This window comes from Melospiza melodia, chromosome 30 (genome assembly GCF_035770615.1).
Source record: "Melospiza melodia melodia isolate bMelMel2 chromosome 30, bMelMel2.pri, whole genome shotgun sequence".
NCBI lineage: Eukaryota > Metazoa > Chordata > Aves > Passeriformes > Passerellidae > Melospiza > Melospiza melodia.
Window position 1 is genome coordinate 54,966 of NC_086223.1, and position 17,129 is coordinate 72,094.

At 60.4% G+C, this 17,129-nt stretch overlaps 3 protein-coding genes and 1 non-coding gene across 5 annotated transcripts; 1 reads left to right on the top strand and 3 right to left on the bottom strand.

Annotated features, from left to right (window-relative positions):
• Positions 1 to 307: 307 nt before the first annotated feature.
• On the bottom strand, positions 308 to 3,477 carry PSMB3 (proteasome 20S subunit beta 3). The gene is made up of 6 exons (XM_063178938.1): positions 3,331 to 3,477; positions 2,759 to 2,943; positions 2,130 to 2,237; positions 1,392 to 1,569; positions 1,001 to 1,095; positions 308 to 413 (listed from the first exon to the last, which is right to left on the bottom strand). Exons 1-6 carry the CDS (start codon positions 3,331 to 3,333, stop codon positions 365 to 367), a joined length of 618 nt encoding a protein of 205 aa, XP_063035008.1. The 5' UTR covers positions 3,334 to 3,477; the 3' UTR covers positions 308 to 364.
• Positions 3,478 to 4,734: 1,257 nt separating this feature from the next.
• On the bottom strand, positions 4,735 to 4,808 carry TRNAN-GUU (transfer RNA asparagine (anticodon GUU)). The gene has a single exon. It is a non-coding gene; the product is annotated as a tRNA-Asn (tRNA).
• Positions 4,809 to 6,754: 1,946 nt separating this feature from the next.
• Positions 6,755 to 14,906, top strand: PCGF2 (polycomb group ring finger 2). 2 transcript variants are annotated; one of them, XM_063178774.1, is made up of 10 exons: positions 6,755 to 6,810; positions 9,272 to 9,458; positions 9,653 to 9,749; positions 10,568 to 10,623; positions 11,035 to 11,085; positions 11,298 to 11,406; positions 11,578 to 11,626; positions 12,176 to 12,292; positions 12,865 to 12,945; positions 13,310 to 14,905. In XM_063178774.1, the coding sequence occupies exons 2-10, from the start codon at positions 9,347 to 9,349 to the stop codon at positions 13,634 to 13,636; spliced, it is 999 nt and encodes a 332-aa protein (XP_063034844.1). In that variant the 5' UTR covers positions 6,755 to 6,810; positions 9,272 to 9,346; the 3' UTR covers positions 13,637 to 14,905. The 2 variants fall into 2 exon arrangements, with proteins under 2 accessions (XP_063034844.1, XP_063034845.1); XM_063178775.1 differs by lacking the exon at positions 6,755 to 6,810 and having other exon boundaries at positions 9,339 to 9,458; positions 13,310 to 14,906.
• A 369-nt stretch (positions 14,907 to 15,275) lies between these two features.
• CISD3 (CDGSH iron sulfur domain 3) lies at positions 15,276 to 16,654 on the bottom strand. The gene is made up of 2 exons (XM_063178776.1): positions 16,400 to 16,654; positions 15,276 to 16,027 (listed from the first exon to the last, which is right to left on the bottom strand). The coding sequence occupies exons 1-2, from the start codon at positions 16,610 to 16,612 to the stop codon at positions 15,848 to 15,850; spliced, it is 393 nt and encodes a 130-aa protein (XP_063034846.1). The 5' UTR covers positions 16,613 to 16,654; the 3' UTR covers positions 15,276 to 15,847.
• Positions 16,655 to 17,129: the final 475 nt, after the last annotated feature.

Here is a 17,129-nt window from a genome sequence, read left to right on the forward strand (position 1 = left end):
AATGGGATTTTGGGAAGGAATTCCCCCCCTGGGAGGGGCTGGGATGGAATTCCCAGAGCAGCTGTGGCTGATCCATCCCTGGAAGTATCCCAGGCCAGGCTGGAGCACCCTGGGACAGTCAAGGTGTCCCTGTCACTGGACAGGGTTAGGTTTTCCCTCTGCTTGCTTGGGATAATTTGTATTTCCATCCCAATTTGGGAGGTGCTGAAGGGATGTACTGGATGAAGGGTGACACTCCTGGAGCCACCTCTGTATCCTGGCAGCCAGGGTGACATCCTGACCCTGCTCAAAGGAACCAAAAGGGAAGTTGAGGGCAGAGTTTTATTTTAAAAAGTCCCAAGTGGCACAGAGCAGCTGGGCTGGGCTAATCCATGCGAGCTTTCAGGGTCCTGGTGGTGATCTTGTCTTTCTCTCTGGAAAGAGAAAAAGATGAGATTATTTACTGCTAAATCCAGGTTTAAACCCTTCCTAGAGCATGTCCTGCCTTGAGAAGTCCCACGTTCACAGGCAGGAGCTCAGGTGATTGTGACAACAATAAATAAACCCTTCATTGTGGGGAGCTTCCAGGGTTGGGCTGCAGGGGCAAAATGGGATTTTCCAAAGGCAGCTGGTGACAGAGGTGAGAGTTAATGCTGTATTCATGAGGGGCAGAGTTCCTCATTCCCATGGGAATGCAGCCACAGAATCCCTGAGCAGCAGGACTCAAAATTCCAGGATTCCATCCTCAATCCCATGGGAATGCAGCCAGGGAATTGAGCAGAGGGACTCAAACTCCAGGAGTAATTTCTTGGCTCCAGCAAGGAACTGCTCCAGCAAAATCAAACCCTAGGAAGGAACAGAGCCTAGCTGAGGAGGGGCAGGATTTGGGGGATCCCTGAGGGAACGGAAGGGTTTGGGGATCCCTGAGGGAAGGAATGACAGTGCCCAGGCCCTGGATTTGGGGATCCCTGAGGGAAGGAAGGGAAGGCAGTGCCCAGCCCCCAGGAGCCCCAGCACTCACATGACGTGCACCACCACACCCATCCCAGAGATGGCGTCTCTGTCCACGGCGTTGAGCATGGCCTGCGAGATGGTCTCGAAGAGGTGCTCGGGCTCCTGGGGCACAGAGGAAGTACAGGGCTTCACCTGGGCTGCACATCCCCCAGAAATTTCACCCAAACCCCCCAAAACCCTGCAAGCTTCCTCTCTCAGGCTGCACAAGGCACAGCTGGAATGAAGCGTCTCCAGTGAGCACAGGAGGGAGAACTCCTGAATCCACGGACCCCAGGAGACCCCAGGTGACTGCAAGCTATCCCAGGTGATCCCAGGAGATGCCAGGTAGGGGACCCTAGGTGACTGCAGGCTATCCCAGCTGACCCCAGGCTATCCCAGGTGACCCCAGCCCCACTGACCATGTCGGGTTCCCACAGGGACTCGCACATCCCATACATCTGCTCGGAGCAGGTGCCACTGACCACGAAGTCATCAGTGACCATGGGGCAGCCGATGAGGTCCAGGGAGCAGATGAAGGGCTCGTGGCTGAGCGGGTCCAGCCCCGCGATCACCGGCTCCGTGTAGTAGGGACCAAACCTGGGGACACAGCTGGGCTCAGGACAGCCCTGGGGACAGGGACAGCCCAGGAGGAACCACAAGGATCACCCTGCTCTTCTGGGATCATCCCAGCACAGGACAATCCCCAAAATCCCAGCCTGTGCCCAGCAGCAGTGTCCAAACACTCCTGGAGCTCTGACTCTGGAGCTTTGGGATCACCATTCCCAGAGCTCACCCTCTCTTCCCAGAATTTCCAACCCAGACATTCCTTCCAGTCCCCAGAGCTGTCCCCAGTCCAAGCCCTGGTGTAGTCCCACATCCTCAGAAATGTTTTCCTGGCACAGAAACCATCCCACAGCTCCTTTCAGGGAGAGGCCTGCAATGGTTTTGGCACAGCAGACCACCCTGAAGCAGCAGGAGTTCGTTCTGCTTTGACAACTGATTCTGTTTGAATTTGGGGAGGAAATGTCACCCCAAGAGAACAAAAACTGCTCAGGGAGGGGGTGGTGACAGCAGGAAATGATCCAGGCTCCTCTGGCCACCCCAGCACCCTCAGCCCTCCCTGGCACCACACAGATATTGCAGCTTTGCAGTTTTACCTCCTCTCGTAGAGTAGGTTGGACACCATGCTCATGAAGGTCTGGGGCTTGATCTGCCTCCCCTCCTTCAGCTCGTAGAGGTTCAGCCTAAACTTCAGCCTCTGGGCCCTGCAAGAGATCAGAGCTGGGCTTAAAGCAAAGCAGGGTCCTGCTGCTTCCCCTCAGCCAGGCCTGGCTGCTTCTGCTGCTAACAGACACCAGCACCAAAGGCTGCACACACAGCTGCTGCTGGAGCTGAGCTGGAACTGTGAGAGGAAAAGCTGAATTTCAGGGGTGAAAGTGGAATTTTAGCAGTGAGAGTTCAACTTTAGGAGTTAAAATTGAATTTTAGCAGTGAAAGGTGAATTTTAGCAGTTAAAGTTAAATTTTAGTAGTGAAAGTTCTGTTTTAGCAGTAAAAGTTTCGTTTCTGCGGTGCAAGTTGAATTTTTGCAGTGAAATCCCAACTCCAGCCGCAAAATCCCAAGTCTAGCAGTGAAATCCCAACTCCAGCAGCGATGTGATACCAAGCACGCTGCTTTATTTTCAAACCTCTCCCAGCAGCAGAACCTGGCACAGCAGCACCGGCACCGTTAATTCCCATTATTTCCCATTAACCCAAATCCCCAGCCCTGCCGGGCCCTCACTTACACGGTCTGCACGTCCGTGGCCAGCCCGGCCAGGCCGATGTAGAGCCTCTGGCCCATGGGGAAAATCTTCTGGAAGTCGGTGGTTACGGTCTGCGCCTGCACGCCGAAGCGCCGGTCCGCGGCGATGGCCACGCAGCCCCGGCCCCGCATGGCCATCACGGCCCCGCCGTTGTACGACATGATCGACTGCACAGAGCGGCGGCTCAGGGCACCGGAGCGGCCTCCGGGGTGTCCCGGTATCGCCACCCCGAGCTGGGGTTCAGCCCCCGCCGCTCCTTGTCCGGCTCCCCACGGGCCTCCCCTCACGAAGCGGCGGCTCAGGAACACTGGAGGGACCCCCAGGGTACCTCCGGTACCGCCCGCCGGGGCTGGGGTTCAGCCCCGACCGCTCCCTCCCCCGCTCCCCACGGTCCTCCCCTCACTGAGCGGCCCCCCCGGGCACCTCCGGTACCGCCACCCCGAGCTGAGGTTCAGCCCCAGCCGCTCCTTGCCCCGCTGCCCACGGGCCTCCCCTCACGGAGCGGCCTCGTCCCGCGCTGTGCTGGGCCCCGGAGCTGCCGTCCCGAGTCTCACCATGGCGGCGGCTGTTCGGTCACCCCTCGGTCACCGTTCTGTTACCGCTCTGTCACTGCTGTGTCACCGTCGTGTCCCCGCACCGCCCCCGCTCCGCTCCGCTCCCGGCCCGGTCTCTGCCCAGGCCCCGCTCCGGCCGCGCCGCGCCGCCGCCACTCCCGCCCTCCCCGCCTCCCATTGGTCACTGCCACTGCCGCTCTCACCCCAACGCTTTCCATTGGTGGCCGCCCCGAGTGATTTCGCCTTCCACGCTCGCCATTGGCCGCCGCCGCCGCCTGGAGCCAGAGGCTGCTGGGGATTGGCGGGAGAGGCTGGGGCGCTCAGGTGATTGGCTGAGGCAGGGGGGGTGGGCGGGGCGGGAAAGTGACGAGTCACAGTGAGCGCGCGAGGCATGACGGGAGTGCGGGAGGGGTAACATCTGGAAAAAGGGGGAAACAGCTGGAAAATGGGGAAACAGCTGGAAAAATGGGGAAAACTGGAAAAAATGGGAATGTCTGGATAAACGGGAACGGCTGGAAAATGGGGAAACAGCTGGTAAATGGGAACAGCCGGAAAAATGGGGAAACAGCTGGATCGGGGCAGGTCTGAATAAATGAGGGCACATCTGGATCAGTGAGGGAACAGCTGGAGCAATGGGGAGCAAATGGATCAATGGATGCACAGCTGGATTGGGGAACAGCTGGATCAATCGGGGCACAGCTGGATGCGGGCCATAGCCGTATCTCCAAGGGTGGGGACACAGCCCCGAGCTCGCCGATCCAAAGGGGATTCTCCCAAAAATCTCCTCGGGAAGCGCCGGCACGGGGAGGGGGGGTTGGGGTCACTCTGGGGTCACGGCACATCCCGGCCTCAATGTGCAGGCGGAGCCCGGCCCGTGCCCGCTGCAGTTTTAAATCTCATTTTTAAATCCTAGTTTTAAAGTTCATTTTTGAGGGGTTTTCCGTCACAAAAAGTACCTGGCGGGAGCCGGAGCCCGCGTTCCGCCCGGAGGGAGCAGCCCCGGGCAGAGCCAGGGGAGAATCCTCGGGATCGATCCCAGCATGGCCTCGTGCCAGGGGTTTAACAGGAATTCCGGCAATTCGGGAATTCCATCGTCTCAGGGCAGAGAAATGGAACTTACTGGAGTTTTCAGAGAGAGGAAGCTCGATCTGGCACCCTTGGGACCCCCTTCAGTTTAATTTTGAGGCAAAATACGGGATTTGGATGGAAACAGAACACCAGGTGCGATCTTAATGTCCCAAAACGTCCTCGTGGAAGCACAGCGGGGATGGTCTGGGGACACCGGGAGCTGCTTCTGCAGATCGGAGGGAGCACCGGGAGCGGATCCCTGGCAAGAGAACGTTCTCCGTGTCCAGTTCCGTTCCTCCCGGGAAAAGGAGCGGCGGGGGCAAAAATACGCACCTCCGTCCCTGGGTGGGCTCGAACCACCAACCTTTCGGTTAACAGCCGAACGCGCTAACCGATTGCGCCACAGAGACGACACTGAGTAATCTTTGTGCGCACTGCTGTCAGTGTAGGAACTGGAACAAAACATCGGGAGCGGAATACCGGGAACGGGACACCGGGAATACCGGGACACCGGGAACGGAAACGGGATACCGGGAACGGGGACGGGATACCCGGAATACCGGAACCCGGACACTGGGAATGGGAACGGGACACCGGGAACGAGACCGCGACAGCGGGAAAGGAACGGGACACCAAGAACGGGACACCGAGAATGGAAACGGGATACCAGTGATAGGAATGGAACAGCGAGAATATCGGGACACAAGGAACGGGACACCGGGAACGGGAACGAAATACCGGGAATACCGGGAACGAAATACCGGGAATACCGGGAACGGGACACCGGGAATACCGGGAAAGGGAACGGAACAATGGGAATGGGACACTGGGAATGGAAACGGGACACCGATAATGGAATCGGGACACCGAGAACGGGATAAGGGGACAGGATACAGGGAAAGGAAGAACGGGAATGGGGAACAGGCACCGGCAACGGACAGCGGGAACAGGACACCAGACACCGGCCCCAAGCACAGGGACTCGACACCGGCACTGGGACACCGGAACCGGGGCAACCGAGCACTGAGACCGGCACCGGTAACAGCTCCAGCAGGCACCGACCCCGCGATCCCGGGACCGAGACAGCGGCACGGAGAGCGGCTCACCGGGAACACCCGGGCACGGGGCCACCAGGACGGGGCCGGGCTGCGAGCGCCGGCAGCGGGCGGGGAGGGGAGCTGCCGGTAATCCCGGGCGTGCGGGAGCAGCCGGTGATCCCGGGCATGTGAGAGCCGCGCTCGCTCAGCGCCTCCCGCTCCTCCTCCTGCCCCTTTCCCCTCCTTTATTTCCTTCCCGGCTTTTCAATTTTTTTTTTTTTTCTCTTCTCTTTTCCTGCCTTTTTTTCTCTCCCTCCTTCCTGTTCTTCCTTTTTCCTTTCCTTTTGTCTTGTTCTTTTTTCTTCCGTTTCCTTTTTTTTCCTCTCATTTTCCCAGTTTTCTTCCCTTCCTTCTCCCTATCGTTTTCCATGTTTCTCTAATTTCCCTCCATTTTTTCTTACCTTACTTTTTTTCCATTCCTTTTTCCCCGATTTTCCCGTTTTCCCTTTCTTCCCTATTTTTTATTTTCCTTGTTTTTTTCATCTTCCTTTCCCCCCTTCTTGTCCACTTCTCCCTTTTTTCTAATTTCCCTGTTTTTCTTCTTTTCCTCTCCTTCTTTTCCATTTTTTCCCTTTTCTCTAATTTCCCTCTATTTTTCTTCCCTTTCTTTTATTTCCTCCCTTTCCCCCCTCTCAGTTTCCCTTTTCCTTTTCTTTCTTTCATTTCCCCCCTATTTTTTCCCTTTTTTCCCCCTTTTCTTCTGTCCCCTTCCTCCAATTTTCCATTTTCCCTCTTGAAATTCCTTTTATTTTTTTTCTTTCTTTCTTTTTACTCCTCTTCCCTTTCCTTCCCCCGAGGGTCCCGCAGAGGATCCCGCTCGTCCCGGGTCACAATTTGGGGCCAAAACGGCGTTCCCGGTGAGGGGGACACCGCGCCCGGAGCTTCCACCGGAGACCGCATTTTGGGGCCGTTCCAGCGGTTTCTGAGGCTTGCTCTTTTCCCCCCCCGGGGGTGTCTGCGATAACTGGGGCTGGGGGGTTCCTGGGGGGTCTCCCCAGTCTCGGCCCCTCGCTCCCTCCTCCGCAGTCCCCCAAAGGAATGAGGTCACGTGAGGCGGGCGGGGCCTGGAGGCGGCTGGAGGTGGGAAAAAATTAAAAAAAAATTAAAAAAAAGAGGAAAAAATTAAAAAAAAATTTAAAAAAGGAGGAGGAAGGAGGGAGAAAAAAAAAAAGGAGGAAAAAAAAAAAAAAAGGAGAGGGAGAGTGGAGGGGAAAAAATAAAAAAGGGCCGCGGCCGCAGCGCCGCCCGAGCCTTGCCGAGTCGAGCCGCGGGAGCGGAGGGGCGGCCGCGGGGCCGCCGCTGCCGCCGCCACCAGGTAGGGACCGGCCCCAGTGCCCCCCGCCCGGCCCGGGCCCCGCCGCGGCCCCCCCGCCCCGCCAGCCCCAAAGATGGCGATGGCCGCCGCCGCTCCCGCTTTGTGCCCCGGGACCCCCCCGGCCGCACCGGCGGCGGCTGCGGAGCCCCGACAGCCCCGAGGGGGGCCCGCGCCGCCTCCGCACCGCGCCCGGCGCGCCGAGGCCGCTGCGGGGCCGGGGGGGCGCGGCGGGACCCCTCCGGGGAGGGCGGAGGGGCCGGGCCGCGCTGACAGCCGGCCCCGAGTACAAAGGGGACGCCCCGGGGCTACCGGGGCCGCCCCACCCCCGGCCCCACCACGGCCGTGCGGCCCCGGAGGCGGCGGGAGCTGCCGGGGGCGCGGCCGGGCATCCCCCGGGCACAGCGCGGGGCACGCGTGGCCGAGGCCACCCCGTGTTCGTGTCCCCCGTGTGTCAGTGCCATCCCGGGTGTCCGTGTCTTCCGGGTGTCCGTGTCCCCCCCCGGTGTTCCTGTCCCCCTCGGTGTCCGTGTCCCCCCCGTGCCCGTGTCCTCCGGGTGTCACGCCCCGCGGTCCCGTCCCGCCGCCGCTCCCGGTGCCGTGTAGCGTGTCCTTGTCCCCACACGCTCTGTGGTCACTCGTGTCCAGCGGGGCTCCCTCCCCATCCCCGCAGCTCCGGTGCCGCGTCCCGCACGCCGGGACTGGAGGGGGATCCCGGCGGGTGCTGCCGGGGGTGGCAGGGCCGCCCTCCGGGGCTGTCCCCTCGTGTTCCCGGGGCTGTCCCCTCGCCTTCCCGGCGCTCCGGGTCCCGTGGGCGCCGTGCGAGGCCTGGGCCGTGCCGGGGGAGCCGTCCCAGGGCATTTCTTCAGCCCCGCGCTCGCCGCCCTCGGGGTCCCGCGGGTGGGGGCCCGAGTTGGCGGTGACTTTGAAACGCCCTTCCTCGCCCGTGCCCGGCCCGGGAGCTTCGAGGAGGGGGGGACACCGCGCCGGGCCACCGCCCACGGAGACAAAAGAGCCCGAAAGTCGCGGCCGGGGATGCGGGAGCCACCGGCGGAACGCGACGGCCCTGGGCGCTGCGGCGGGGCCGGGGTTCCGGGGGCTCTGGGGCTTTGTTCCCCCTCTCCCTGGCATGGGAAAGCGCGGCTGTTATCGTCCGGGTTATTAGAACCGGTTCGCGCCGGAGGCTCGGGCTCCCCCCTCCCGCCGAGCCCCGGGTCCGCCATTGGCGGCTGCGAGCGCCGAAAGCGGCGAAATCCCCCCAAAATACAGCCGTGGCTTCCCGCTGCCTGGCGAGGCTGCCCGGTCCCGTGCGGGGGGTACTGAGACAGGGCACCGCGGGACCCCCGACACGGGGAGGGGCTGGCAGCGCCCCCCTCCATCCCCTGGGGCTGGGAGCAGCGCCCGGAGGAGGGGGGCTGGGCTGGGAGGGGGTTCTGGGGCTCCCCAACGCCTCCGGGGCTCCTGGGCCCCCCTTGGCTGCTGTCCCTCCAGCACGGTGATGTCCCCATCCCGGTCTCAGCGGTGTCCCCATCCCTGTGGCACCTCCATCCCAGTCCCAAAGGTGTCCCTGTGGTGTGCCCACTCCTGCAACACCTCCATCCCAGTGCCAATGGTGTCCCTGTGGCACCCCAATCCCAGTCCCAGTGACATCCTGCTCCTGAAACATCCCAGCAGTGTCTCCATCCCTGGTGCTGGTGTCCTTATGCATGTGTACTGTAGCCCGTACGTGTCCCTGTGTGTCACACGTGTGTCCCTGTGTTTCAGACACATGTCCCTGGGTGTCACACGTGTGTCACGGTGTATCCCAGTGTGTCACATGCGTGTCCCTGTGTGTCACATGTGTGTCACTGTGTGTCCCTCTCTGTGTCTCCGTGTGTCACACGCGTGTCCCCGCAGCCGTGCGGTGCCACCGCCGGTGCTACGGCCCTGCCGCCCCCGTGTCCCGCTCATCTCCACGACCCCGGGGCTCCTCGCGGCCTGTCGCCTGGCCTCGGGCGGCAGTGACAATATCCCGACTGCTCTCCAAGTGTCGGGGTTACCATGGAAACAACGAAACCACGGCGATCCCGCGCTCCGGCGGCTCCCGCTGGAACCGGCAAAGCGCCGGCGGCTCCCGGTGTCACCCGCGTCCGCCGTGCCCACCGGGCCCCGCTGGGCGTCCCTGCCCGGGGGAGGTGCCAGACACAGGGCTTGGGGATTTTCTGTAGGAAAACCCATGGAATTTTGGCTGGAAATGCCTTTTCCATGGAAACAACCCAAAATGCACTTTTTTGGGGGTGTGTGTGCACAGCCACAGGTGGGGATTTGCTAACAGGGAGGATTTGTCGCTGCTCGGAGATGTCCCAGCGTGTTGGGGACCTACTTGGGGGCGCCCAGGGGTGAGGCAGAGGGGGCTGGGCGGCTCCTGGAGCCTGGCTGCAGGACTGGGAGTGACAAGTGACAGTCCCCACCGCGTCCCCTCCAGCGGTCCCTGCAGGTCCCACCCGAGGGGACCGCGGGGGTTTCCCGCAGGGAGGATCCGCCCTGAGGCTGCTCCAAGATGCACAGGACCACCCGGATAAAGATCACGGAGCTGAACCCGCACCTGATGTGCGCCCTCTGCGGCGGCTACTTCATCGACGCCACCACCATCGTGGAGTGCCTGCACTCCTGTGAGTGTCCCGCGTGTCCCCAAGGACCCTCTGGGCGTCCCAAAGCCCCTCTCACAGTGCCCACCCTGTGCCAGGCCCTGTGGAGCTGCAGGGGGCTGCACTGGGCAGGGATCTTGTCCCCACGCTGGTGTGGAGGTCCCAGGGGCTCTGTCCCCTTGTCCCCCCACTCACAGAGGGTCCCTCTGTCCCCACAGTCTGTAAAACCTGCATCGTTCGTTACCTGGAGACCAACAAGTACTGCCCCATGTGCGACGTGCAGGTGCACAAAACCCGGCCCCTGCTCAGCATCCGGTGAGCCCGGGGGGCTCCTCTGGGGGAGCTCGGGGGGCTCCTTTGGGGGGCCTTGGGGGGCTCAGGAGGCTTGGGGGCTCGGGGGACTCAGAGGGCTCACAGGGCCACTCACTCCTTGTTCCTGTTCCAGGGGACAGCCCCAAGCACTTGGAGCAGGGGGACCCTGGGGCTCTGCTGCCAGCCCAGGAGAAGTTCCATCCTGGTCCCACTGGTGTCCCCATCCCTGTGACACCTCCATCCCAGTCCCATTTGTGTCCCAGGTGGGAGGGGAGTAGGGACAGGGAGAGACGCCACCACAGAGAGAACAGCACTTGGGGACATCTGTGTGGCAGCAGAAAGATGGTGGGATGGGTGCCCTGTGTCCATTCCTGAGATCCTGGACCCCACTGGTCCATCCGTCTGTCCATCCATACATGCATCCATGCATCCATCCATCCTTTTTTCCCTTTTTTCCCCATTTTCTCTGGCTTGCTATAATATTTACACTCCCATGGCTCCTCTGGAGTCTCTATCTCCTCCTGCGGGGACAGAGCCACCACTGTCCCCGAGTCCTGGGGGGTGGTGGCACCTCCACATGGTCCCAACGTGGGGAAAAATGTGGGAAAACTGGGAAAAAGTGGGGAAAACTTGGAGATTTGAGGCTTTGGGGTGAGAAAGTGGGGATTTGGGGTTTGGGGGATTTTGAATGGGGAATTGAGGATTTAGGGTTTGGGATGGGAAACCCAGAGGGGAGCTGGGGGGAGTTTGTGCCCAGAGGTGCACAAACTGCTCCTGAATCCCACTGATTTCTCCCACTTTTCCTGCTTCCCCCTGTCCAGGTCGGACAAAACCCTCCAGGACATCGTGTACAAGCTTGTCCCGGGGCTTTTCAAAGGTACAGCCAAGGATGGGGAGAATTTTGGAATTTGGGGTCTTTGTAACTCACTGCCATTCCCCTGAATTCCCGGGATCTTCCCAGGGATTTCCCATTCCCACGGGGACAGCAGGACACATGGACATGGCACCCATCCCAAACTTTGGGACAGTCTGGGAGCAGGAGCTGTGGATTTGCTCCGAGTGCCTTAGGAATGGGAAAAAATTCAGGATTTGGGGTGTGGGGACCCAAAACCCCTCAGGATTGGGTGCCACTCCAGGGTTTATGGGATGGCTCCTGCTGGAGCTCCCACAGGAATTTCCTGGGCATTCTGGGGTGTCCCCTGTGCCCCCTTGCTGTCACCCTCCCCAGGGACAGCTGTCCCCACTCATGTCCCTGTCCCTATCCCTGTCCCTGTCCCTGTCACCACAGATGAGATGAAGAGGAGGCGTGATTTCTACGCTGCGTACCCGGTGGCCGAGGGTGAGTGTCACATGTCTCAGTGTCAGTGTCACATGTCACAGGGTCACAGGGTCACAATGTCAAGTGTGAGTGTCAATCTCACAGTGTCAGTGTCACAGTATCTGTGTCAATGTCACACTGTCAGTGTCAGTGTCACAGGGTCAGTGTCAGTGTCACACTGTAGGTGTCAGTGTCAATGTCCCCATGTCCCAGCCTGTGTCCCTGTCCCGCAGTTCCCCTGGGCTCACAGGAGGAGCATGGCGAGGTGGCTGAGCGGGACCAGGGCATGGGGCCCGAGGATGAGATCGTCAGTCTGTCCATTGAGTTCCACCGGGACTGCAGGTATGGCCAGCTCCGGTACCACCCGGGGCTCTGGGTGCTGCCTGGAGCCCTGGAACCGCCTACGGCTCCCTGTCCCCAGCAGTGCCATCCCTGATCCCAGTGTGATCCAGATCACAGCAGTGCCATCCCTGATCCCCCTTTCCCCAATCCCTGTCCTGTGTCCCGCTCCAGGGAGGAGCAGAAAGGCGCCATGGAGAACGGGGACCTGGACAAGGACAAGGTGAGCAAGAGGTGGCACCTCGGTGGCACTGTGGTGGCACAGAGCCATTGGTGCCCAGCTGCCTAGGAGGGGTCCTGCGGGGCACAGGGAGACAGCCCAAACCCAGGACACCCCAAACCCCACATACTCCAAACCCAGGTCTCCCCAAGCCCCAGGACTTTCCAAACCTGGGACACCACAAACTCTAGACACTCCAAACTGGGACTTCCCAAACCTGGGTCACCCCAAACCCAGCACTCCCCGAATTGTGGACACCCCAAACCTTGGACCCCCCAATCCCCAGGACTTCCCAAACCTGGGACATCCCAAACCCGGGTCACCCCAAACCCGGAACACCCCAAACCCAGGACTCCCCAAATCCTGGACTCTCCAAACCTGGGTCATCCGAAACCTGGGACACCCTAAACCCGGTGCTCCTCAGGCCCCGCCATGCCCGCTGAGCCCTGGGACACGCCAAACCCGGATCCCCCCAAACCCAGGACACCCCAAACCCGGGTCCCCCTAAGCCGGGTCCCCCAGACCCGGTCCCCCAGAGCCGTCCCTCCCCAGGCGCCGCCGTGCCCGCCCAGCCCTGGGCTGCGGTTCCTGCGCTGCCCCGCAGCCATGACCGTGCTGCACCTGGCCAAGTTCCTGCGCAACAAGATGGACGTGCCCAGCAAGTACCGGGTGAGCAGCACTCCGGAACCTTCCGGAATGGTCAGGAATGTTCAGGAACACTCAGGAACGTTCTGGAATGTGTGTTTGGGAATGGTCGCGAATGGTCAGGAACGTTCCGGAATGTTCCAGAATGGTCGGGAATGGTCAGGAATGTTCAGAAATGATCAGGAATGTTTGAGAGTGCTTCTGAATGTTTGGGAATGGTCGGGAATGCTCAGGAATGCTTGGGAATGCTTTGGAGTGCTTGGGAATGCTTTGGAGTGCTCGGGAATGCTCGGGGGGCATTGCCTGGATTCTGCCATGCTCGGCTCAGCTCAGAGGGGCCGTTTTGTCTCCTCAGCGTTGCCTCCACTGCTGATTCCTGCTTGTCCCAAATATTCCTGCTGGGCTGTCCCTTCCCTGGGGCTAGAGCCTTCTTTTTCCCATGGCCAGATCCATCCTTTCCCTGAGTCTGGATCTTTCCTTTCCCTGGGTTTGGATCCCTAATTTCTGGGGGTTTGGATCCCTCCTTTCCCAGGGTCTGGATCCATCCTTTCTTGGAGTTTTTTCTGGGGTTTGGATCCATCCTTTCCTCTCTCCAGGTGGAGGTGCTGTATGAGGATGAGCCCCTGAAGGAATATTACACCCTGATGGACATTGCCTACATCTACCCCTGGAGGAGGGTGAGTAAACGGGGAAACTGGGAAAACCAGGAAAAGCTGTGCTGGGAATACTGGGAAAACCTGTACTGGGGAAACTGGGAATATCTAGACTGGGAAAACTGGGAAAATCTGATTTGGGGGGATAAAACAGGGAACCTGTCCTGGAAAAATCTGTCCTAGAGGAAAAGTGGGAAAATTGGTCCCGGGGGAGCTTTTCCCATAACAAATCCCAGAGGGGGGGGGAAATGGTGGCAGTGCAAGCGTTCCCAGGGCATCGGCAGTGGCAGTGCTGGTGTCCCCACGGTGTCCCCAGGGAATGGGGGGTGGCAGTGCCAGTGTCTCCACGGTGTCCCCGCGCACTGCCAGTCGTACCCCGTGTCCCCAGAGTGGTCCCCTGGCACTCAAGTACCGCGTCCAGCCCTCCTGCAAGCGGCTCAAGCTGTGCCCAGCGCTGCCATCCGAGGGCACCAACACTAGCGGCGCCTCCGAGTGCGAGTCGGGCAGTGACAAAGCGCAGAGCCCTGGGCTGGTGTCGCCCCCCGGGCTGGCATCGCCCCCTGCCCTGCCCAGCCCCGGGCACGGCCCCCCTGGGCCTGCCCTGAACGGCTCCGCCTCGAACTGTCACCAGCTGCCACCCAGCTGCCACCCGGTGCCACCCGCCCGCGGCCGCAAAACTGCCCTGAACGGCAGCGCGGGCTCGGCCCTGAGCTAAAAACCTCCAGGCGCTGCTGGAAACCCTCCTGGAACTCTGGAAAATCATCCTGGGATTCTGAAAATCCTCCTGGCACTCTGGAAAATCTTCCTGAGACTCTGAAAACCCTCCTGGACTCTGGAAAATCCTCCAGGGACTCCCACAACCCCTCCAGGGACTCTGAAAAACCCTGCAGGGGCTGCTAAAAATCCTCCTGGAACTACTAAAAATCTTCCTGGAACTCCTGCAGACCCTCCAGGGACTGCTAAGAACCCCCAGGGATTCCTAAAAATCCTCCTGGGATTCCTAAAACCCCTCCAGGGATTCCTGAAACCCTCTGCAGACCTCTATAAACGTGAGTGTGTACATAGGGACACAGCAGAGTTCTACAGAATTATTTTCTAATTTAAAAACATAGAGAAGATGCAGAAATGGCGGCAGATATTTTTAAATGTGCTTTGGGTTGGTTTTGTTTGGTTTTTTTGTTTGGTTTTGTGGGTTTTTTTGTGGGGCTTTAAGGTTTGGCTTTGACTTGTGGAAGCTGCAGGCCCCTCCCTCATCCCACCCCAGGAGCTGGGAGCTGCCACACTCCCAAATTCCCACATTCCCAAATTCCTAAATTCCCACATTCCCATGTTCCTCCATTCCCACTTTTCCCAGAGGTTTTTCCCTCTCCTCCTCCTCCCTCTCCACCAGTGCCATGGCTGCACAGGTGAGGGCCAAGCACAGAACCCAAAATCCCAAAAGGCCCAAAAACCCAAAACCCCAAAAACCCCAACCACCCCCCCAGCCTCCCTGGACTCTGCTGCAGGGTTTTATTTCCCACTTTTGGGGTTTTTTTGTTTTTTTCATGGGCTTTCACACCCCACCTTGGAGCACTCAGCTCCAGCAGCTCCAGCTGTTCCCAGATCTCATCCTGGGTATTTTTGGGGGGATTTCTTTGCTTTCCCTGTGGGCTCTGCCCTTCTGCACAGTAAATTCGGGGGTTTTGGGGATATTTTCCTCCAGCTTGGTGGTGGCAGCACAAATCCCCTGGATTATTTTCTCTTCCCAAAGTCCTGACGGCTCCAGGAAAATTTGGGGGCACCCAAAGGTTGGGATGGAGCTGCTCCCTGTTTCCCATGATATCAATTTTCTTTTTTTTTTTTTTTTTTATTTTGTTTTGTTTTGTTGGTTTTTTTGTTTGTTTTTGGTTTTTTGGGTTTTTTTGGGGTTTTTTTTTTGTGTATCGCCCTTCTCAGCCTCTCCTCCTGCCCTCACGGTGCGTTTGTAATAAAAGAAAATAAAAATAAAAATCAGGTTTCAGCGCTTTTGGCCAGGAGGCTCCAGAGAGGGGCGAGCATGGGAAGGGAGCAAATTCCTGCAGGGAATGAAGCAATTCCTGCATGGAATTAATCAATTTCTCTGCGAAATTCAACAATTCCTGTGTCTAGTTCAACAATTCCTGCAGGGAATCCAACAATTCCTCTGTGGAATTCAACAATTCTTCCATGGAATTCATCAGTTCCTCTGTGAAATTAAACAATTCCCGTGTGGAATTCAGCCATTCCACTGCCCGGCCCGGGGACACTGCCCGGGCTGGGCAGGGCCATGATTTGGGTTTGGGTTAGGGGGCGTTTTGGTGTCCGGTTTCCCTCTCAGTACATCCCAGACTGCTCGGTGTGTTCAGGTCACGTTTATTGTCCTGTTGATGATCCCAATCTCTGGAAACGATCCCAATTCCTGGTAATAATCCCGTTCTCCAGGGCTTCTCTTCGGTTCAACCTTTGCAAACCGGCTTTGGAAATGAACAAACACCACAGGGGCAGCTGCCCAGAGCCTCCTGAAAGATCCCACAGAGCTTCCTGCCAAATCCCATTGGTGTCTCCATTCCAAATCCCACAGATCCCACAGAGCCCAAATCCCACAGAGCCTCCTGCCAAACCCTACGTCCTGCAGGTCCCTTCATCTCAAACCCCACAGGCTCCTCCTGCCCAAATCCCATTGGCCTCTGCATCCCAAATCCCACAGGTTCCCCCATTCCAAACCCCACAGGTGCCCCACCCCAGGGCTCTCACAGCTCTAGGCCCCTCCCTCAAATCCCACTGTCCAGGGGCTGGTTTGGGGTCCGGGGCGGCTCCCGGCGTTCCAGAATCAGGATTTCATTGGGGTTTGGAGCCTCTCCTCCCCCCCGTGCGGCCATGACGAGGTCGGGATGGGGATCCCAGTGCTGCCGGTGCTGCCGAGCCCCGCTCAGGAGCGGGGGGGCAGCGGCGCCGCCTGCACCGCGTCCTCCCGGTGGGAGCCGTCGCAGTACGGGGGGCTCCGGGTGCGTTTGCAGCCGCAGAGCAGCGCGGGGCCGGTTTGGGTGGGGGCGAAGCGCAGCGAGGACAGCCCCGGGGCCTCCTTCTTGTGGGAACCATCACAGAAGGGCTGCGGACAAACGGGAACGGCGTCAAGGAGGGGTTTGGGGGTGGGCGGATGCTCCCGCGGGGCCACTGTGACCATCCCATCCCATCCCATCCCATCCCGTCCCGTCCCGTCCCGTCCCGTCCCATCCCATCCCATCCCATCTCATCCCTGGACCCGCCAGAGCCCCCCGGGGGTTCCCAATCCCAGATCCCCCGGAGCCCCCCGGGAGCCACCGCGGAGTCCCCGACCCGGGAACGCCCTGGAACCTCCCGGAATCCCAGTTCTCCTGTCCCCCCCACCCCGGTTCTCCTAGACCCCCCGGTTCTCCTGGACCTCCCCAGTTCTTCCACCCCCCTCCCCACGCCCCGGTTCTCCCGAGTCTCCCCGCCCGACCTGGCGCTTGCTGTGCCCGCAGGCGCACCAGCCGTAGGTTTTCCCCGCCTGCAGCTCCACCGGGAACGGCTCCTTGGCGGCGATCACCGGCTGCGGGGGGGGCGCGGAGCAGAGCGACGGAACCCGCGCCCCCCGCGAGGGGTCCCGGTACCGACGGCCGCCCCCTGCCGCCCTCATCAGCGAAAGGAGAGCGGCCGCTCTGGGCCGCAGCATGGTCCCGGCGCCGGTCCCGGGGTCGCTCCCGGTGACCTTCCCCGTGCGGCTCCTCCTCCTCCCGGCGCCACCGGAAGAGCCGAGCGGGCTCGGCGGGAGCGCGGCTGCCCCGTGCGGGGCCGTTCCGAGCCAGGCTTGGTACCGCTGCCTCTGCGGGCGAGTGGTCCCGGGGCTCGGTACTGCCGCTCCCCCCGTCACCCGCCGCCGGTCCCGCTGCTCCATCTCAGTGCCCGGTCCCAGTGCCGGTCCCGGTTCCCGCTCTCAGTCACGGTGCCCGTTCCCACCACCGGTCCCGGTCCCGCTGCTCCATCCAAGTGCTGATCCCGATTCCCGATCCCGGTCCCAGTCACGATTCCCGATCCCTCTGCACGGTCCCGGTGCCCGGTCCCCCCGTGCCCAATCCTGTTACCCACTCCCAGGGCCCCAGTCCCCGTCCAGATCTCAATCCCAGTGCAGGGTCCCAGTTCCCATTCCCGGTGCCCACTCCCACTGCCCTATATCCCAGTCTGTCCTGATC